This window comes from Zootoca vivipara, chromosome 13 (assembly GCF_965207765.1).
Source record: "Zootoca vivipara chromosome 13, rZooViv2.hap1.1, whole genome shotgun sequence".
In the NCBI taxonomy this organism is placed as follows: domain Eukaryota; kingdom Metazoa; phylum Chordata; class Lepidosauria; order Squamata; family Lacertidae; genus Zootoca; species Zootoca vivipara.
Genome location: NC_142596.1, coordinates 52,310,114 through 52,332,488, shown reverse-complemented (window position 1 = coordinate 52,332,488; position 22,375 = coordinate 52,310,114). Strand labels below are relative to the sequence as shown.

Sequence of the window (22,375 nt, the reverse complement as noted above, 5' to 3'; positions counted from 1 at the left end):
GATGGTCTTCCATGAACACAGTCTTAACAGTGGAGGCCAATTCTGGATCCCCACGTCCTTCCACAGTGGGGACATTGGTTTCCGGGTGGGAGTTGATCACGGTGTGGATTTGCCAAGTGTGCCTTCCTCTTAGCGCATTTCTCCCTTGCGTCCTGAGTTCGAGTGTCTTCAAAGCCCACAACACCTTTGGCAAAGGCTGTTCTCCAATTGGAGCCGTTGCAGGCAAGTGTTTCCTAGTTGTCAGTGTTTATACTACATTTTTTTTTTTAAGATTTGCCTTGAGACAGTCTTTAAACCTCTTTTGTTGACCGCTAGCATTACGCTTTCCATTTTTAAGTTCAGAATAGAGTAGTTGCTTTGGAAGACGATCATCAGGCATCCGCAAAACATGACCAGTCCAACGAAGCTGATGTTGAAGAATCATTGCTTCGACACGGGTGATCTGCTTTTTCCAGTACACTGGCTAGGGCTGCTTCGAGGGTGGAGGGTGGCATTGGAACTTACAACAGGGCACGGCTGCTAGAAATGACAGGGACGGATGACAACACGACTGGAAGGGGCCACCTCGCCAAAGGTTGGTAGGGAATCTTCCAAAGGTGAGCAAAACAGGGCAGAAATGGGGCACCGGTTTACCAGCAGCAAGTTCTGAAAAGGAGAAACCTCGACTACCGGTAATAAAACCATTCATTTTCTTGAATGGCTGTAGCTGCCAAAATGTGGGTTGCAGTGACTCAGAGGAAGGTGAGCTCTGACTCAAAATTGTCTACTTTTCCAACTGTTTCTATGGAACTGGCAAGGCGCCATCTGTGGGTGAGCAAAATAGCTCTTTTTGCTGTGAGTGTCCCCCTGTGCTTGATGTTTGTGGCCTGCAAACCAAACTGGACTCAATTATTATTATTAATAATAATATATTTATACCCTGCCCATCCGCCTGGGCCTCCCCAGCCACCCTGGGTGGCTCCCCACAGATTAAAAACATAATAAAACATCAAATATTAAAAACTTCCCTAAACATAAAAGCTTAGTTTCCAGACCCTTGATCATCTTGGCATAGCAGTAAGGTTACCAGATTTTTTTCAATGAATCTGGGGACACTTTTCAACTTCAATAGATTTTGAATGGGAACTGATTTGTAAATCTGGGGACTGTCCCCGGGAAGCGGGGACACCTGGTAACCTTAGCATGGAAATGAAATCATCATCATCATTATCATCAATGCTATTTTTCTAGAAAAATATGTGTCGGAGCTCAGCATGAACTTCTCCCTTGATCTCTTATAATGGCAATTATAACAGGTGCCCACCTGGAGAGGTGCAAGAGCCAAGTTCAGCTCCAGCTGAAAAAAAGCCCTGATTATACCTCCAAGTGTCCCTGTTTTCTAAGGATATCCCTGATTTAGAGAAGCCGTCCTGGTTTCTGATTTGATCCCAGAATGTCCCACTTTTCCTTTGTTGTTGTTTAGTCGTTTAGTCGTGTCCGACTCTTCGTGACCCCATGGACCAGAGCACGCCAGGCACTCCTGTCTTCCACTGCCCACTGCCTCCCGCAGTTTGGTCAAACTCATATTAATAGCTTCGAGAACACTGTCCAGCCATCTTGTCCTCTGTCATCCCCTTCTCCTAGTACCCTCCATCTTTCCCAACATCCGGGTCTTTTCCATTGAGTCTTCTCTTCTCATGAAGATGGCCAAAGTATTGGAGCCTCAGCTTCACGATCTGTCCTTCCAGTGAGCACTCAGGGCTGATTTCCTTCAGAATGGATAGGTTTGATCTTCTTGCAGTCCATGGGACTCTCAAGAGTCTCCTCCAGCACCACAATTCAAAAGCATCAATTCTTCGGCGATCAGCCTTCTTTATGGTCCAGCTCTCACTTCCATAAATCACTACTGGGAAAACCTTAGCTTTAACTATACGGACCTTTGTAGGCAAGGTGATGTCTCTGCTTTTTAAGATGCTGTCTAGGTTTGTCATTCAGTAGCACCTTAAAGACCAACTAAGTTTTTATTTTGGTATGAGCTTTCGTGTGCATGCACGGCTACCTACCTGTAACTAGGTTTGTCATTGCTTTTCTCCCAAGAAGCAAGCGTCTTTTAATTTCGTGACTGCTGTCACCATCTGCAGTGATCCTTATTTTCATTGTAGACATGTTGGAGGGTATGGAGTTAGTGCTTTAAAAAAAGAAAAGAAAAGGAGAAAGAAGTGGTTAAGGGAAAACAAGAACTTCAAAGAAATAAGAGAGATGTGGGAAAAGGAGACAACAGGGCAGATAGATAGTCAAAGCTGTGGGGAAATGTGGGAGAAAGGTACGTTGAAAATGTTCTCCATAATAATAAAAGAAAATTATTATAAATTAGCTTGGAGATGGTATTTATGGTAACACCAGTCAGATTAAATCAAATGAAAAAAGGAATATTCGGTGTTATGTTGGAGGGGATTCCAGGAAACATAGAATTATGTTCATATGTGGTGGGGGTGTAAATATGTACATTTTTTTTGCAAAGGGTGTTTAAGGAGATAACAGAAATCACTGGGTTAAAGCCAGTACTCCCCCCCCCCAAAATGTTTAGGGGTACTCTCATTTTGACTCAGGAAAATCACTATTTATATAGTTCAAATTGGGGAAAATAAATACTGTAAATGGTCAAAAGTACAAAGATTCACAAAATATTTAGGGGTATGCATACCCCTGCGTCCCTCCAGAAAAACAAACAAACCACTGGTTAAAGCTGACCAAGTCCAGAGGTAGCTCACAAATTTATTGACAGCTGCACGAATTATTATAGCTAGCAAGTAGAAGGGGCAAGCAGAGTATATAATGGAAGAATGGTATAAAGATGTGGGGTATATAGCTATTAATGATAAATTAGCATGTATCATTAAGGCAAGGTGGGGAATATGCAGGAGAAGTGATTTTGAGGCCATATGGAGGGTTCTGTAGAATTTCTACTGTTAAAACGGAAATGGGTCAAACCACTGCAAGAGGTGTTGAAATTTTGGGAGGTTGGATAGTTACAATGGAATGGTCTCGGTGGGGGTGTGTGCACATTTTTATTCTTATTGATTTATGATCAGTGCTTTTTTTCTTTCTGGGGGGGACGCCTACCCCTAAACGTTTTGTGAATCTTTGTCCTTTTGTCCATTTACAGTATTTATTTCCCCGGATCTGAAATATAAAACGAGTCAAAATGAGAGCACCCCTCAACATTTCTTTAGAAAACAAGCACTGCCTAGGGTAATTACTTTTGTCAAAATAAAAAAAAGAAAATAATGAAAAAGAAAAGAAAAGGGGAAAAAAGGTGCCGGGACTCACTATGAAGTTTGTTTCAGTAAGTGCCACGTTGCGAACAGTTTTGGAGGGCGGTACTGCGTACCTCCGAGTACCCCCAGAAACGCCTGCTCTTCCTAATCCCGGCTGCTCCGTCCGGCTCCTCCGCCCATCGGCCACCAGGTGGCGCCGCGACCCGCTCGGCTCCCGCCTCCGCTCGGGGCTCATCTCCGCCCCGGCGGCCGGGACGTGCGCTCGGACGGAGCGGGAGGGCGAAGGAGCCTCGGCCGGACTCTCCTCCGGAGACTTCCAGCTGCCAGGGCGCCCGACGCCCACGATGCCCCGCCGGGCGCCGCCGCGGGAGGTGAGTGGCTGGCTCGGGGCACTTCGGGATGCGCCCTGGAAGGTGGCACCGGAGTGGCACCGGAGTGGCGCCGGGAAGCCAGGAGCGCAAGGGCGAAACGGGGGGTGGGGGTGCTTGTTGCTGCCTGAGCGCAATCTGGGGGAGAAAGGGAGAGGGGCGGGGTGGGGATTCCAAGGAGGGGTTCCCCTCCTCGCCCCCCAAAAGAGAGAAAAACTGTTCCGAGCAATGGGTGCAAAGGAATTTAGGCTCGCAAGTGCGGACGTGCCAAGCGGAGGAGCCGCCGGAAAGTGGGGCAGGTTGACATAGAGACGGAGTTCGCGGCGTCCGCAAACACACGAGCGCGCCGCGCGCACGGTCGATCGGGTTGCGATACACTGTACTACCCCGCGGAGAGACACGCAAGCGCGGATCCCGAGATCCCAGCCAGGAACTGGGAAGGGAAGGGGTCAGGATCAGTGCCGGATTGATGTATAAGCTAAACAAGCTATAGCTCTCAGGGCCCCACTCTCTTGGGCTCCCCCTAAAAAAAAAAACTAAAGGGGAAAACTGGATGTACATTCCCAAAATATAAGATATAAAACAAATAAAATAAAACCTACACCCAGCAACAGTGTTTTGTGTTGTGTAGGTAATGGGCCCCACCTGTTAGCCTGCTCCCTAAAATATCACTGGTTTGCTCATTTCTATATATAGTGTGCCTACATAAAATATGTATTTTATGATAAAATAGGTGTTTTGTTATGTGCAAATGGCTTTAGATACCTATTATGTCCATAAATTGCCATATAGCATTTGTTGTTGACAAAGGACAGCTGGACATATCAAGGGCCCCATTACCTTCAGGAGCTGAGGGCCTCATCCAACCTAAATCTGGCCCTGGTCAGGATCCGTGTCCCGGACCCTTGAGATCGCTGAACTTGGGTTTTTAAAAAAGCTAAGTGCACTTTCATGGCCCTGATGTGGCCAGGAAGGAACAAGGACATAAGAAAAGGCTGGCTGCAGGATCAGGCCAGTGGCCAAATACTCCCAATGATGTAGCAATGTGCATAGACTGCCTCTGGAGCTGGAGGCTCCGCAAAAACAGGCTGGCCACTGGATCAGGTCAGTAGCCCAAGCAGTCCAGCATCCTGTCCTCTCAGTGGCCAAGCAGCTGCCTCTTCAGGGAAACCTGCAGCAAGCAGGATCCGAGCGCAAGCGCCCTCTTCTCCCATCCTGCTGCTTCTGAGTGTGGAGGCAGAGGAGAGCTGTTCTGACTATGTGGGCATCGAGAGCCCTCTCCTCCTCCTCCTCCTCCTCGTCGTCTTCCTCCATGGCAAGTGGCGCAAGGAGAGATGTTTCCTCCACCCACAAAAAGCGACAGGTTTGTGAGGGTGGAACCCGAGGTCGGTCGTTACCCCAGATTAATTAAGCAGCTAATAGAAGCACCGGACGGAGCGGCTCCAAAGGGGAGCTTGGCGAGTGCGGCTGACGTGCGAAAGGTCTGGATTCCGTAACAGACGCCTTGGCAGAGAGAATTTGGCCCCTGGCTTTCGACACTCAAAGTGTGTGTCTTTAGGACCCACCTTATTTTTACAGTTGGAAGTTTGTGGAATCACGTAATCATCAAGTTGGAAGGGACCCAGGAGGTCCTCTAGTCCAACCCCCTGCAATGCCCGGTACCACAGCTGATGGGTGCCCACCCAGCCTCTGCTTGAAAACCTCCAGCGAAGGAGAAGAGGCTTAGAGTCCACCGCTGAGTTGTCCTAAGGTGTTTTAATGCTGCAACCTGCCGTGGAACTTTAGGGTGAAGGGCGGGTGATCAATAATCAATAATGATACGGTACGAACAGCAACATGGGCGCCGGAGATGGGATCACAGGTCCCAGGGGACAGGGGCGGACTTTGTTAATATGGTGCCCTTGAGCGAGGACGAAATTTGACACCCTAAATATTTATTGGGGGCCCTCTCCCTTTCTGTTCTGCTCTGGCTGGCTATCAAGCGCTCTAGGTTCTGACTGCAGTAACTCAACCGCCCATCTGACTGGGGCCTAATTCTGAGTAGGAACCTGTATAAATATAGGTATTATTATTATTATTATTATTATTATTATTATTATTATTATTATTATTATTATTATTATTATTATGCACTCCCTTGGCTAGGCATCGTGTGCGGAGGAGGAAACGGTTCTTAAACCGCTCTGGGAACTGTAGCACTGGGAGGGGATGGTGCTATCCTGACCACAATCCTCAAGAGACACCCCAGGATTCTTGGGGACTGTTTAAAGTGGGGCTGCTCTGTTTCCAATGCATTGTGCCAACGTGGCCACAGATACCTCTCTAAAAGCCATTCTAATAGAGCAGGCGCGCACAGGCAGAACCGGCTGTTGTGTGGGGCATCGGGGGTGGGGCCTGCAAGCCCAGGAGTGGCGTTTGCAGCTGGATTAGTTGGGGGGGGTAGCGGGAGATATTTGGGGAAAGGCCCATGCCTTGCACACAGAATATTCCTGGTCCAGTCCCCGCTGACATCTCTGGGAGAGGATTCTCTCTCAAACGCTAGAGAGCTGCTGCCGGTCTGTGTGGACAGCACTGAGCCCGATGGAGCAATGTTCTGACTCTGCGTAAATCGGCCTCTCCGATGACTGCGGCACAGGGTGACCTACAGACGTCCGTCGAGGCAGACGGATCGGAAAGGTGAGCTGGCGACCTGGACGCAGAGAGGCTGAAATGGAGACGGGCCGAGAGGTGTGGGAATCAGGGGATGCGCCAGTGCACAAAGGGAGCTCCTTGGCAGCGGAGCAGAAATGGACACGCAGGGGAGGGACAGGGAGAGAGCGCAGGGAGGAATCATCCTTGCGAGGCACAAGAGGGAGGAAAACCACACACAAAGCGCCTGGGGTTTCGCAAACACAATTTCTCTCCCAGAGAATCCTGGGAACTGGAGTTTCTTAACGGATGCCTGCCATGGATGCTTCAGTTGAGATTCCTGCGTTTCAGGGGGCTGGGCTGGATGACCCTCGGGGTCCCTTCCAGTTCTACGATTATTCCGTGATTTTATCTTGTGGGGAATAGCTCTGCACTACAGCCCCCAGAATTCTTTGAGGGAAAGGATGTGCTTTGAATGGGCATCCAATGAAGCTGAGTGTTGGAAGATTCAGGACGGATAAAAGGAACTGTGGAACTCCCTGCTGCAGGAGGCAGTGACGGCCACTGTCTTGGATTAAAAGAGGAGAAATTCATAGAGGAGAGGGCTCGGCTCTGCCTCCACCGTCCTTCACACAATCCTGCTTCCGGGCTTCCCATGGCGGGCATCCGGCTGGCCCCTGTGAGAACGGGATGCTGGCCCAGGTGGGCCACTGGCCTGATCCTGCAGCTCTCCTTAGGTTCTTCTGTTTAAAGGGTTGCTGTGTCCAGAGGCGACCAGCTCAGCAGCTGACGGGAAGAGCCTGCCTCGTGTTTTCCATTCCCTCAGAAAGTGCAGCCAGGAAAAAAATAGCTGGCCGGCGAGTCGAGGCCCATCTGGTTGCTGTTGGTGACCAAGCCGGGCCTGGTGGCCGAAGCTGGGGCAGCTCCCAGGTGGACGGGGCCACGAACGAGGCTCTTTTTGCCATTTGCAGGATCTAAAACCATGCCCTAGGGAAGCAGTGGTCAACTGGACTCATGTGGGCTAATTCCCCACCCCCATATATTTCTATTTACAGCCCCGAAGGGTGTTATATCAAAATGGTGAGGAAGGATTGTGTGTGAGTGTTAAGGTCCGTGCAGCTCCCACTGTATGCAAAAGGAAGGCTTTTAAAAACGCTTGGTGTTACAGCAAGGCAGATATTCAACAGGTGAAGCTTCTTCACCTGCTGAATTTCTGCCCGACTCAGGCGCAGGAAGCCTCCAGCAACCTCAGTGGTTTCCCCCTGCCCCACTTCCTTTGTCTTTCTGTTTTTGAGGGCTTCCAGAAGATCGAGGGAGGCAAGGATGGAGGGAATATGGGACCCTCTGCTCCCAATATGGTGTTCCACCCCCTTTAGCGTTCTTGCCCTGCTGGGGCTGCCTGGGTTTCCCTGGGAAATGTTTGCAATATGTTCTGTGGCCACAGGGAGAAATCCCAGAGAAGCGTCAACTCACTGAGCTGCTTGGGGAGTTTCCATTTCCAGAGCTCTGTGTGATCAGCTAATTACGACAAAGTCATTATTGCTATAATAAAACCTTCATTAGGCATCCCATTGAGACCTGTGTGTTAGTGCCAGGAACACTAGCAAATGCCACAGAGTCGCCTTATTTGTCTTTCCACCGTAGAGCGAAAACTGCATTGCTGCTCCCGCCCCCCAACCCTCTTCCTGGGCTGGGGAAGCATTTGCAAGTCCTACGCGCTGAGTGATTTTTTAAGGAGCCAACGGCACATTTCAGGCACCAGCCCTGAGTTGAGCGGAAAAGGGGGAGAAATATTTTCAGGTTGCTATGTGCCCATATCTTTTAGGGATATGCTGTGGTCTAAACCACAGAGCCTAGGGCTTGCCGATCAGAAGGTCGGCGGTTCGAATCCCCGTGACAGGGTGAGCTCCAGTTGCTCGGTCCCAGCTCCTGCCAAACTAGCAGTTCGAAAGCATGTCAAAGTGCAAGTAGATAAATAGGTACCGCTACAGCGGGAAGGTAAACGGTGTTTCCATGTGCTGCTCTGGTGCGCCAGATGTGGCTTAGTCATGCTGGCCACAGGACCCGGAAGCTGTCTGCGGACAAACGCCAGCTCTCTTGGCCTATAGAGCGAGATGAGCGCCGCAACCCCAGAGTTGTCCGTGACTGGACCTAATGGTCAGGGGTCCCTTTACCTTTACCTTTATGTTGCCCATATCAGGATTGAAGGTTTGCAGGTGACTGGAAATTTATTTATTTATTGCATGAGATTTAGATGCCAATTGATTGTGTAAAAAAAGAAACCTCACAGTGGTTTACAGTAAGAAAAAAGCAAGTGTTGTTGTTGTTGTTGTTGTTGTTGTTGTTGGCATGTGTCTGACAATGGAGTGAGCCAGTGTGATGTAGTGGTTAAGAGCTGTGAACTCGTAATCTGGGGAACCGGGTTCGCATCTCCGCTCCTCCACATGCAGCTGCTGGGTGACCTTGGGCTAGTCACACTTCTCTGAAGTCTCTCAGCCTCACTCACCTCACAGAGTGTTTGTTGTGGGGGAGGAAGGGAAAGGAGAATGTGAGCCGCTTTGAGACTCCTTCAGGTAGTGATAAAGCGGGATATCAAATCCAAACTCTTCTTCTTCTTCCGGGGGTGAAGTCAAACTGCTGGGTTAGTAGCACCAAAGTGACCTCTCTGGGGCGCAAATCTGGGCAGTGTGCATGGAAGTCCTGGGATGCCCAGCTGATGAGGACCCCCCCCCCAAGCCTCGCCAGTGTGCTCCAAAGGAAAGCGGAGCAAGACATTTGGCACCAGCTTGGCTGCAGGAGTTGCCGGAAGGAGGCGTGCAAGGCGCCATCCAATCGTCTTAGGGACTCCACTCTGGATTTGCATAGGGTTTCCTCCTCAGCCTTTTCGTCTCCCGATGGTATTCCACAAGGTAGCAGAGGTTTAGGGTCAGAGTTTTCCTTCTCCCAGGGGGGCTCCCTTCCCAGGCGGACGAGGCTCACCTGCCCCTCACTTCCCTCCACAGCAGGGGCAGAAACTGCCTTCTTGACGGTTGGACCCAGGGCCGGATTTAGGTTGGATGAGGCCCTAAGCTACTGAAGGTAAAGGTAAAGGGACCCCTGACCATTAGGTCCAGTCGTGACCGACTCTGGGGTTGCGCGCTCATCTCGCATTATTGGCCGAGGGAGCCAGCGTATAGCTTTCAGGTCATGTGGCCAGCATGACAAAGCCGCTTCTGGCAAATCAGAGCAGCACATGGAAACGCCGTTTACCTTCCCACTGTAGCAGTACCTATTTATCTACTTGCACTTTGACGTGCTTTCGAACTGCTAGGTTGGCAGGAGCTGGGACCAAGCAACAGGAGCTCACCCCGTCACAGGGATTCGAACCGCCGACCTTCTGATCAGCAAGCCCTAGGCTCAGTGGTTTAACCACAGCGCCACCTGGGTAATGGGGCCATTTATATGTCCAGCTGTCCTTTGTCAACAGCAAATGGTCGCTGCTTTTTTTGGGTAGAATATATGCTATACGGTATCTGAAGAAGTGTGCATGCACACGAAAGCTCATACCTATGACAAACTCAGTTGGTCTCTAAGGTGCTACTGGAAGGATTTTTTATTTTTATTTTGACTGCGTCAGACTAACACGGCTACCTACCTGTAACATATGCTATATGGTGATTTATGGACCTCATAGCTATCTCAAGCCATTTGCCCATGTTGCCCTGCAACCAGTCCATGCATAATGTAGCCACCCTATATATAGAGAGGAGCAAACCAGGGATATGTTAGGGAGCAGACTACCATAGCAGGCGGGGCCCATTACTTACATCACAGGAGCCTACACAACACAAAACACTGTTGCCATATGTAGGTTTTATTTTATTTGTTTTTTATCTTATATTTTGGAAATGTAGATCCAGTGTTTTTTTCTTTTAATTTTTTTGGGGTGTCCCCAAGAGAGTGGGGCCCTAAGCTAGAGCTTGTTTAGCTTATACGTAAATCCGGCACTGATCCTGTCCGCTCAATCTGCTGGAGCCTGTCTTTAATTGATCAGGCTGCAAATTAAAGTGGGAAACCTGCTCCTAGCTGGAATTTTCCTGGGCCTCTCGGAGGAGGCTATCCACAATTCGTTCTCTTGATGTTTTTGCACCCCCGAACCAACTGCTCTCTTGAGGCCTTCGTCGCCTAGCGCTCAGCTGGCCATTTAAGGGGAGCCATTTGCCAAAACAGGCCCGAGAAATTTCCCCTACCGAGACCTCATTGCAAAACCAGCTGAGGAACAAACGCTCCCTGGCCCCTCGCTCCACTTTCCACATGTACCACCCTTGGCTCAAAATCGCACCAGCCTGCAGGAAGCTAACCGTGTCGCTTGCTTGCAGCCGAGACATTTTCGGTTCTGCAATTTGCCACGTGTGTCTGGAGTTTCGCTGCCAGGGAGGCGATGTGCCGAAGGAGATCCTGAGAAGCAGGCAGGGCGGAGAGCCTGGCGCCAAGTGCTTTTGCCGGGTGCTGCAGTGAAATGCCCACCTTGGGGAGGGAGAAAGGCTGGGCATCTAAGCTTAGCCGCTGAAAGGGAAGCTTTGCTTTGGACCCTCTCTCTGCCCCACCTCCCTGCGCATTTCCTTTGCAGTTTTGGCACCCTCCTCTCTCCCACATTGCGGGGGCTGGAAGGCTCTCCTTCTCTCCAAGCTCTCCGCTGAAGGCATCTGAGGGGGGGCCAAAGTTTAATTGTCCCGATCCCTATCCTCTCCTCCCCCCCCCCCCCGCCCAGGGCTGGCAATATGCAAAGGAGAAAGGGAAGATCTGGAGGGGCAAAGATCTTCCAACATATTCCAAATGCAAAAATTTAAGAAAATTAAAACCCACCCCATTTGTTCGTTTGCATGGCTCACGCCATCATTCCAGGTTTTGCTCAGGGTTGGGCAGTGGAACAGACTACAAACCCTCCAATATTTCTCCGCTGAAAATAGGGAAGTCCTATTCCATAATAATAACAGCAATAATTTTATTATTTATACCTTGCCCATCTGCATTAAAAATCTTCCCTTCAGATGTCTTTTGAAAGTTGTATAGTTATGTATCTTCTTGGCTCGGGGGTCGCATAACTCCATCAGGCATAGGCAAACTCGGCCCTCCAGATGTTTTGGGACTACAATTCCCATCATCCCTGACCACTGGTCCTGTTAGCTAGGGATGATGGAAGTTGTAGTCCCAAAACATCTGGAGGGCCGAGTTTGCCTATGCCTGCTCCATGCCCTCCAACATTTCTCCGATGAAAATAGGGATGTCCTAAGGTAAAGCGGGACATTCCGGGATCAAATCAGAAACCGGGATGGCTTCTGTAAATCCGGGGCTGTCCCTGGAAAATGGGGGCGCTTGGAGGGTCTGGGACCATAGCTCAGAGGCGGACTGGGCAAGTGACAGTATCTCATGGTAGAATTGGGAGAGACTCCCTTGCCTGAAATCCTGGAGAGCTGCTGCCAGCCAGTGTCGACAATATGGAGCAGCGGCCTGAAGAGGCGGCAGCTCCCTGTGTTCACAAGCCTGTCCGAAGAACAAGGGGACTTTGGCCCTGCTGGTTAAAGGACGGATGGATTTCCAGCGCTGCTTGCAGGTCTGCCCAGACAGCTCCTCTGCTGAGTAAAAAGCAAAATGGGTAGAGCTTCTCCTTTTTAAAAGAGAGCCAGACTATTTGGGTCCACCTAGCTCCTATCGCCTGCACTGACTGGCAGCAGTTCTCCTGGGTTTCACGCAGGGACTCTCTCAGAGCCCTACCTGGAGATGCCTGCATGGTTGAACCTGGGACCTTCCGCATGTAGCTCTGCTGTTGAGCTACTACAGCCCTTCCGCGTCCTGTGCTACAACTCCCGTGGCGGCAAGGCACGCTGCCTGGGGGCTGAAATCTGGCACAATCCGGGTGGCGCCTGCCCTTTGAAGATTTATTGGGGTGACAAGGGAAGGAGGGAAAGAGGTCACTGCTGGGCAGAGTGTAGGCAAAGTGGGACAGGAGCCAGCGAAGCGACGGCGGATGACGTCCCATCGCGGCGCTTAGAATAGAAAGCATTACTAGGTTTGAAGGTGACCTTGCTTCTTAGCCGTGCAGGGAGCGCTGCCTTTGGAGCTTTTCCAGGGCTAAAGTAGTAAAGCTGTTTGTGATAGCATGAGAGGAGGAGGGGGGGGTCCCTGGCACAGGTGACGGAGGAGGCAAGGAGCCTTTTAAGCCGCAGGAGGGGGAGGGACCAGGGAGACCCCCCGCCAGGCATCTGGGCTGACCCAGCCGCTAAAGTAAGGTTACCAGACGTCCCCGTTTCCCGGGGACAGTCCCCAGATTTACAATTCAGTCCCCTGACAAGATCTATCCATTCCGACTGAAGTTGAAAAGTCTCCCCGGACTCTTTGGGGAAAAAAATCTGGCAGCCTTACGCTAAGGTCCAGCACCAAGGGCCTTCTGGCGGTTCCCTCATTGCGAGAAGCCAAGTTGCAGGGAACTAGGCAGAGGGCCTTCTCGGTGGTGGGGCCTGCCCTGTGGAACGCCCTCCCACCAGATGTCAAAGAGGAAAACAACTACCAGACTTTTAGAAGACATCTGAAGGCAGCCCTGTTCAGGGAGGCTTTTAATGTTTAATAGATTATTGTGTTTTATTCTTCTGTTGGAAGCTGCCCAGAGTGGCTGGGGAGACCCGGCCAGATGGGCGGGGTATAAATAATAAATTATTATTATTATTATTATTATTATAAAGGTGTTTCCTTGAATGGGGTTGTTCTGGGTTCTTGCCCGGCCAAGCTGTCTGCAGTGCCAAAAAGAAGGCTCAGATTTACACAGAATTGGCCCGTGATGCTCTAGAGCACGGGTGTCAAACACAAGGCCTGGGGGCCTAATCCGGCCCGCCAGACCTCGTCATGTGGCCCGCGTAGCCGCCGCCGACAATATCCGCTGACAGTAGTTCTGGAGCCTGCGATTGGCCGAGGGTCAAAACCGGGGGCGGGGCTGCAGGCGGAGGCCGGGGCGCTGGCCAGGGAATTTCAATTTCGAATGAGGCTGAGGGAGGCGGTGGCACAGCGGCCAGATGGGGAAGTGAGATGCAGGAGGAGGAGGAAGCCCGCCGAGGAGGTAGGAAAGCCCTACAGGCGCCGCCGGCAAAGTTGGTGCCGGGACGGAGCAGCGCTGGATTTTTTTTTGGCGGGCTTTGCTGTTGTCTCCGAGAGCGAGTGAGGCGGCACTGGGGAGCCGCCACCCGCCGCTTCCCTTCCTCTCCTTGGCTGAATCCGGGAGGTGGGCGAGCGAGCGGGCGAAAGGGACGCGGAGTGAGCCTGAGGGGGAAGTAGGCGAAGCGCAACAGCCGCTCTCTTGATGGAGCCGGGTTTCTCTTCCCTCTTCCCCCGTTTTCTCCTCATAGACACTCGGGAGGGTGCCTGGCTTTTGCTCTGCCCCCCACCCCCGAGCCGCCCTTTGGCTTCTCAGTTCCGGCGGAGCTGCTCCCCGGGGGGCGGCCGGGAGGGAGGCGGCGACGACGGCAGAGGTTCCTGCTCTTCCCGCTCTGCCGCCGCCTCCTCTCAGCCCCTCGTGATGTAGGGCTCCAGATGGAGTCACCTCGCGGTTTGAGTAGGTGGGAGGGGAATTTGGGGGGGGGGTTTCAAGCCTCCTCTGCCTGCAGTCCCGGTAGGGAGAGGCGGCGGCGAAGACGACAACAGCGCGGGTGGGTTCCTGCCCCTCTCCAAAGCATGGGGTGGGTTGCAGCGTGTGGCATCCTGCCTAGCGGGGTTTGGGTGTGCGCAGGGCGGGAGAGGGAAGCCCTCTTTCCATCTGCAGGTTTTTAATCCCAGCAGTGGCTTTCTCCTTCCTGCCGAAGGTTTAGTTGAGCCCCCCCCCCCCCCCCGGAAGCCACCGATCCCCACATTTTGTTCAAATTTCCCTCGTTTACATCCCCTCCCACACACGCGCCACGACGCAGGAATGTGATCCGCATGGGGGCGGGAATGAGCTTACATTATTACAAAAAACAGTAATAATTGAATGTAGTGACAATAATTTATGATAATAAAGAGTGGACACATAGTCCTACAGACACAACCGGCCCTTTGAGGGTGACCAAACTGCTGATGCGGCCCCCGATGAATTTGAGTTTGACACCCCTGCTCTAGAGATATCTATTGAGGAGTGCAGGAACCTTCTTCAGCTTGAGGGCCTTATTTCTTTCTGCGCAGGCTTCTGGGGGCCAGTGGGTGGGCACGGCCCCACCTGAACAAGCTTCGCTGCTGGCAACCCATCCCATCTCCTCTCAGTCTCCTCTTTCCCAGGCCAAATGTACCCAATTCCCTCGACCATTCCTCATCAGGCTTGGTTTCCCGACCCTCGGTCATCTTGGTCTCCCCTCCTCTGAACACCTTCCAGTTTGTCGACATCCGTCTTAAATTGTGGCGCCCAGAACCAAACACAGGAGGACTCCAGGTGTGGTCTGACCGAGGCAGAACAGAGTGGATGATGGACTACGCGGAAATGGCAAAACTAACTGGGAAGCTCAGGAATCAGGAAGACGAGATCTCTAAAAAAGAATGGGAAAAGTTTATAATGTATATACAAGATTATTGTAAGCAGGTTAAAACACTGGCAGGATTTTAAACACACTTGTAATGTAGCAGTATGTATGGATAATTTAGAAAGAGAAAAATTGAAGTGATATGCCAGGCATGCTCAAAGTCTGTTTTGGGGGCCTAATTTTGCCCCCCGGCCAGTTTAATCCGGCCCCTGTGGCAGTTTATTTCTTGGGGTCAAATACTAAAAAGCTCAACAACAACAACTTCAATCCTAAAACAAAGCTCAACAACTTTGGTCGGTCCTCACGCATGTTCACTTCATCAAATCTGGCCCTCTTTGAAAACAGTTTGGGCACCCCTGCGATATGCAGTTGAAAACAGGATTAATAGAACCCATGGAAGGGATGGGGGAATATCGAGAGATTCAGAGCAATATTGAGTATGCACTTCCAGGTTTGCCGCATTTGCAACCCGAAATTATGTTACCCGATCAGGAAGACGAGATCTCTAAAAAAGAATGGGAAAAGTTTATAATGTATATACAAGATTATTGTAAGCAGGTTAAAACACTGGCAGGATTTTAAACACACTTGTAATGTAGCAGTATGTATGGATAATTTAGAAAGAGAAAAATTGTAGTGATATGCCAGGCATGCTCAAAGTCTGTTTTGGGGGCCTAATTTTGCCCCCCGGCCAGTTTAATCCGGCCCCTGTGGCAGTTTATTTCTTGGGGTCAAATACTAAAAAGCTCAACAACAACAACTTCAATCCTAAAACAAAGCTCAACAACTTTGGTCGGTCCTCACGCATGTTCACTTCATCAAATCTGGCCCTCTTTGAAAACAGTTTGGGCACCCCTGCGATATGCAGTTGAAAACAGGATTAATAGAACCCATGGAATGGATGGGGGAATATCGAGAGATTCAGAGCAATATTGAGTATGCACTTCCAGGTTTGCCGCATTTGCAACCCGAAATTACGTTACCCGATGGTAACGTTACCCGAGGTACCACTGTATTCAACGCACACAAAAAACCAGCGACAATTTGTTGTTGACAAAGGACAGCTGGACATATAAAGGGCCCCATTACCTTCAGTAGCTGAGGGCCTCATCAAGCCTAAATCCGGCCCTGCCCCCCCTAGTTTCTGTGATGCACCTAGCATGTTGCTAGACCTCATGAAAGCGGCTTGTCTGTTTGGCTTGCTCTGCCCTATCCTGAAAACCGGCTTTACGCTCATCGTAAAAAGTCACACTGATTCTTCTTTGTTAGATATTGGAAGGTGATGCCACAGAACGTGTATCCAGCATTAATATGCGAAGGAGTGAAAGGGAGAGCCTCTAAGACGGGATGCTCAGAAAAATCATGTCTCTTTCTTTCCCACCCACCCAGCTAGAGATATTCTGCTCGGCTGGGCCAAGCATTCCTGACGGGAGGAAATAATTTCATAGGAGTCCCAGATGGGTTGTATACTGTACACTGATTCATCGACCCGTCCAGAAATGCAGACTCCGCCCCACCTCTCTGCTCTTGGCGCCCAAAGAGTTGCAGAAGATGCTGGTCGCTTGCTTGAACGGATGCAGAGTCCATCTGGCACACAGGAGGTGCTCTTCTGAAGTTACACTGAGAATATGAGTTTCAAGGCTGGCCTAAGAAAGTGGCAATCCCTCCCAAAACAGAAAGACAACTTCCAAAACCAACAGGGGAGTGTGATAGCTCTGCTGCAGACGGAGGAATCAGAATGGAGCTTGGTTTGCATCAAAATAAATAAAAAAATCCTTCCAGTAGCACCTTAGAGAGCAACTAAGTTTGTCATTGGTATGAGCTTTCGTGTGCATGCACACTTCTTCAGATACACTTGGTTTGCATGTTCAAGATGAATAATAATAATAATAATAATTTATTTACTAGCTGGCCCGGCCACGCGTTGCTGTGGGTCATCCCTGTGATTCCCCCCACCCTGTCCCAATCCATGACGTATCCCACCCCTCCTCCCTCCAACCCCCTGGCTCATCCCTGTGTTTCGGTAGGAGACCCTTCCCTCTGTTTTCCCCAGGGAGTGTTGTCCCCTCCCCCTGTATCGCCATACATTGGCCCCTGCGCACGAACAACACTCGGGGAGTTTTGTCAAAATCTCAGGACGATCGGTCAAGCAGTTACGGAGAAAAGTGGAGCCCGCACTTTCATGATTTTTACATTTATATATATATAGATTTGAAAGATCATTGTAAGCAATTAACAACACTAGCAGGGTTGCCCGAAGACTTGTAATGAGAAATCCCCCCTTTCTATATTTATTTAAATTTTGAGGTATTTTGTGATGAGTTTTATTAGAACTGGAAAATATATAAAAAGAGGTGGGGGGGGGGAGGAAGTCGATAGGCTCCGAAGAGCCAAAGAGGTAAAGTGGATAATAATGATGTGATTATATATGCTTAAATGGGAAATTAATAAAAATTATTTAAAGGGGGGGGTAATTTTCTCTTTGGGGATTTCTTCCTTTCTTCCAAGCCTGATGACCCTTCCTTTCTCCCGCTTCCGCAGCCTTGACCCATGACCGCCTCCGCCGCGATGTTCTACCGCTCGCCCTTGGCCATGTCGCCTCCGTCCAAAGGCAAGTTCAAGCGGCAGAGCCGGATCTTCTCCCAGGTCTTGCACCGGACTCTGAGCCACAAGGACCGGCTCTCTGTGGCTGCTTGCCCGGCAGAGGGCGGCGAGGACCCCTCTGAGCTCTCCACCCAGGCCACGGCCCCCGGGGTGCTCAAGATCTTCGGGGGCGCCGTCTGCACGGGGGCCCACTACAAGAGCGTCCTCGCCACGGCCAGCTCCAGCGCCCGGGAGCTGGCCAAGGAGGCCCTCGAACGCTATGGGCTGAGCCAGGTCAGCGCTGGGCGCTATGTCCTCTGCGATGTCGTCGGGACGTTCGGGGGCCCTGAGAGGCAGTGGCAGATGCATGGGCTGAGGGTCCTGGAGGACCACGAAAAGCCACTGCGGATCCAGGAGCTCTGGAAGCCGCGCGACGGATTCTCCCGGAGGCTGGAGCTCCGGAAGCGGGCGGAGGTGGAGGAGCTGGCCTCCAGGGACAAAGACACCGTCACGGCAGGTGAGGAAGAAGCCCCTGGGGTTATTAATGTTAGTAGTAGTAGTAATAGTAGTGGTGGTGGTAGGCTTCTGTGGTGCCAGGATGGAAGCAGGTCAATTCTGTGTCCAGGGTGGCTGTCCTACCAGCTCCATCTGGTACACCAGATGAGACCATACCCTCCAACGTTTGTCCGATGAATTAGGGACATCCTATTCAACAACAACAATTTTATTACAGTGGTACCTTGGCAGGTGCCGCTGTGGGTTAAACCACCGAGCCTAGGGCTTGCCAATCAGAAGGTTGGCAGTTCGAATCCCTGCGACGGGGTGAGCTCCCGTTGCTCGGTCCCAGCTCCTGCCCACCTAGCAGTTCGAAAGCATGTCAAAATGCAAGTAGATAAATAGGTACCGCTACAGCGGGAAGGTAAACGGCGTTTCCGTGTGCTGCTCTGGTTCGCCAGAAGCGGCTTTGTCATGCTGGCCACATGACCTGGAAGCTGTACGCCGGCTCCCTTGGCCAGTAATGCGAGATGAGCGCCACAACCCCAGAGTCGGTCACGACTGGACCTGATGGTCAGGGGTCCCTTTACCTTTACCTTGGTTCTCAAATGCCTTGGTATTCAAACAACTTTGAAGCTTAGCACTGCAAACCCGGAAGTAAGTGTTCCGATTTGCGAAGCTTTTTTGGAAGTGCTCTGTTCTGAGTGCCACACTTCTGTTTTGAGTGTTACGCTGAAGTCTGCCTGTTTTTGCTATTTGTTTTGCATTTTTGTTTTTGTGGCTCTTTTTGTTTTTGTGACTGTGTGGAACCCAGTTCAGCTACTGATTGATTGATTGTGTGACTGCAGTACATCGTTTATTGCTTTTGTTTTATGGATCCATGGTCTCGTTAGATAGTAAAATTCATGTTTAATTGCTGTTTTAGGGATTGTTTTTAAAAGTCGGGAACGGATTAATCCATTTTGCATTACTTTCTATGGGGAAGCGCATCTTGGTTTTGGAACAGACCTCCGGAATGGATTAAGTTTGAGAACCAAAGGCCACTGTATTTATATCTTGCCACCTCCTTGGGTAGAGAACTATTACTACTACTGTTATTAATGAAACTTATATATCACCCTTCAGCTGAAGCCTGCAGGCTGCTTTACAACACAAAACCACAACATTTCCAGGAAAGCCACAAGTCACATATTTGGGTCCAGCACAGAGCAGCCGTTGTTCTGTGTCTCCAGCTCCCAGCATCAGCCAGAAACCCACATAGTCCACTCTCTCATACACAGCCCAGCTTGGTCTCCATCTATGCAGAGACATTTCTATGGGGGGGAAACCCACATGCATGGGAAGATGGGCTGGGGAACCAGTTTGGGTCACAAACACCAGGGAGAACCACGGCCGCCGCTGGTCTCTTGCCTCCTTTCACATGCATTCAGTCTGCTTTGTTTTCACATTAATCTGCAATTATTTCTGTCTGTCTGTACAGAAATGCAAACTTTGGAAGAAAATGCATTGTGCAATGTGTATTTAAATAAGTATTAGAATCATAGAATCATAGAGTTGGAAGAGACCACAAGGGCCATCCAGTCCAACCCCCTGCCAAGTAGGAAACACCATCAAAGCATTCTTGACATATGGCTGTCAAGCCTCCGCTTAAAGACCTCCAAAGAAGGAGACTCCACCACACTCCTTGGTAGCAAATTCCACTGCCGAACAGCTCTTACTGTCAGGAAGTTCTTCCTAATGTTTAGGTGGAATCTTCTTTCTTACTAAACCTATCTTTGCACAAAGATGTGTTTTCCAAATGCACTTACTTGAGACCTTACTTGAGTAGAAGAGTATCCAAAGCATAATATTTGGCTGGCGGATGCAATGCTTTCCGATCTGTGAATTAACCCAGGTTTATGCGGATCAGGCCAATTCACAAAGATCTAATCCCTCCTGCACCCCTGGACTGGGCTCTCCTCCTTTGGTGCGTCTTCTAGGGGCTGCCACATTCCACCTTCCCAGGCATTTTCCTCCCACAACCACCGATGGCAAAGAGACCCCGGCCGCTTTCTGTACCTACAGCGAAAACACCACCTGTTCCTCCCCCCCCCCACTAAGATAATGAGTTTTCCTGTGGCCTGCCTGGCCCTTTTAGGTCATGAAGACCATGAACATATTTTCAGGAAACCAATCTGAGCAAACTCCCCGCCTGTTTTTATTGCTTTAGCAGGCAAGTGTAGCTCTGTGGCCAAGTTCTCTGTTGGCAATTGGAGTAATGCTTCTGCAGCTGCAGTGGGAAACGGGGCCTCGGATGGATCTGGCTTCGACGCACAGAAATAAGTGCATTTGCTTTTCCTTACATGAACAAGGCTGTTAGACATCACCCTTCGAAAATAATCAATCTATTGAGAATGGAACCTGAGCTTCTCCAAGGAGTTGGGGGGGGCAGCCTCTGTGCATGTGCAAAACGTAGACATTTGTAATGCCAGTGAGTATTTGGGCAAACCTGACTGGAGCAAAAATGAGTCCGTGGCCCATGTGCTTCTGGCTTGCCCTCTTCATAAAGATTTGAGGAGTGAGGTTATTAAAAGGTAAAGGTAAAGGGACCCCAACCCTCTATTATTGTCCATGCTGGGTCACTCAACCATTGCTCCTGCATCCTTTCTTTTAGCAGATCAAGATGATCAGGCGACAGCAAAAACTGCAAGGTTTTTAGCGGGGGCCATTGGTGGCGCTGTGGTTAAACCACTGAGCCTAGGGCTTGCTGATCAGAAGGTCGGCGGTTCGAATCCCTGTGACGGGGTGAGCTCCCGTTGCTTGGTCCCATCTCCTGCCAACCTAGCAGTTCAAAAGCACGTCAAAATGCAAGTAGATAAATAGGTACCGCTACAGCGGGAAGGTAAACGGCGTTTCCGTGTGCTGCTCTGGTTTGTCAAAAACGGCTTTGTCATGCTGGCCACATGACCTGGAAGCTGTACGCCGGCTCCCTCGGCCAATAATGCGAGATGAGCACGCAACCCCAGAGTCGGTCACAACTGGACCTAATGGTCAGGGGTCCCTTTACCTTTACCTTTTATTAGAATAAGATCTGTTACTTGGTTATTGATGTAAACCCCCAAAATGTTTTTTCCCTGTAGTTAAGTTTCCCCCTCTAATCTTCAGTACATTTTATTTTATTTTATTGCTATGGCTAGTGGCTGATGCAAATAAAGATTCTTATTCTATTCTAGTCTAAGTAGCAGCATACAGAATTGTTCTGTGCATAGCTAAACTGTGGGACTCCCTGCCGCAGGACGCAGTGATGGCCACCAACTTGGATGGCTTTGAAAGAGGATTGGACAAGTTCATGGAGAAGAGAGAACTATCGATGGCTCCTAGCTAGGATGGCTCTGCTCCACCTTCACGGTTGGAGGCAACCATGCTTCTGTTGCTGGAAACCACAGAAGGGGTTCTTCTGCTCTTGTGTTCGAATCCCGCATGCTGGTTTCCCACTGGGGCATCTAGTCGGCCACAGCGAGAATGTCACGGTCCGGTCGGCGGGCAGTTGAAGCCCTGGCTGAGGACGTCGGGACCAGAGGCAAGATGGTGGTGTAGAAGCAAGAACAGGTGCAGGGTTGAGGATCCAGCAGCAGGCAGAGGCGAAGGTCTGGGAGTCAAGGAGCAAAGCGTCGGCAAGGCAAGGGTCCAAGGAACAAGGCGGCAGCAAGGCAAGGGTCCAAGGAGCAAGAGGCCAGCGGCAACCAGGCAGGGATAGCGTTGCTGTGGCAAAGAGCTGAAGGGAAATGCTGAGCTTTTATCCCTCCCAGCTCCTGCCACCAGGTGCAGTGAGGTATCAAGTGGCCTCACCTGAGTGGTCACTCCTTGCCTCTCCAGCACAAGCTGAGGCAGGCCCCAGTCCTGCAAAGCACTACAGGCCCCAGAGCCTGACTCCTGCTCATACTCGTGACAGAGAACAGGATGCTGGACTAGATGGGCCAGTGGCCTGATCCAGAAGGCGTTTCTTACGTTCTTATGACTAGCAGCAGCTCTTGAGGGCTAAAGGCAGGGTACCCTCCCAAGGGCGTACCCACCGCGGGGCAGGGAGGGGCCGCTGCCCTACTCTAGAGGCAGGGCCGGTCGGGCAGCTGCGGGCAAGAGTGGCGCTGCCGGCGGGGCTGGTGGGCAGAGGCGGAGGACAGCCCAGCGGAGCGCGAGTTCGGCGCCCGCAGCAGTCTCTTGCGCCCGAGCCGTGCGGAGTCCACACAGCCGCGCTGTGTGGGAGGGGGCAAGGGCTGACGCTCCCGACGTTCGGGAGACCTTTGCGCATGCGCAAAGCGGGGCGCATGCGCACAGCGCGGCTGTGGACTCCGGCGGCCGCCGTGCAGGGCGCATGCGCACAGCGCGGCTGTGCTCAAAGGTCTCCCGAACGTCGGGAGTCGTTCAGCGCCTGAGACCGCTGCAGCAACGGAGCCTCGGATAGCTTCGCGGAGGCCGGGGCTTTGCTCCAGACCTCCGCGGAGGCCCCGATCCAAGCCTGGTTCCCTTCTCTCCCCCCCCCCCGCCCACC

The 22,375-nt window shown here is 51.0% G+C and overlaps 1 protein-coding gene across 1 annotated transcript in view; it reads left to right on the top strand.

Annotated features, from left to right (window-relative positions):
• The first annotated feature begins 3,387 nt into the window (after positions 1 to 3,387).
• The window catches only part of RADIL (Rap associating with DIL domain), a 79,362-nt gene continuing 60,374 nt past the window's right edge, over positions 3,388 to 22,375 (top strand). Inside the window, exons 1-2 of the mRNA XM_060282600.2 lie at positions 3,388 to 3,628; positions 17,311 to 17,869. Coding sequence (XP_060138583.2) covers positions 17,320 to 17,869 — 550 coding nt within the window. The 5' untranslated portion in view covers positions 3,388 to 3,628; positions 17,311 to 17,319. The remainder of the gene's footprint in view (positions 3,629 to 17,310; positions 17,870 to 22,375) is intronic.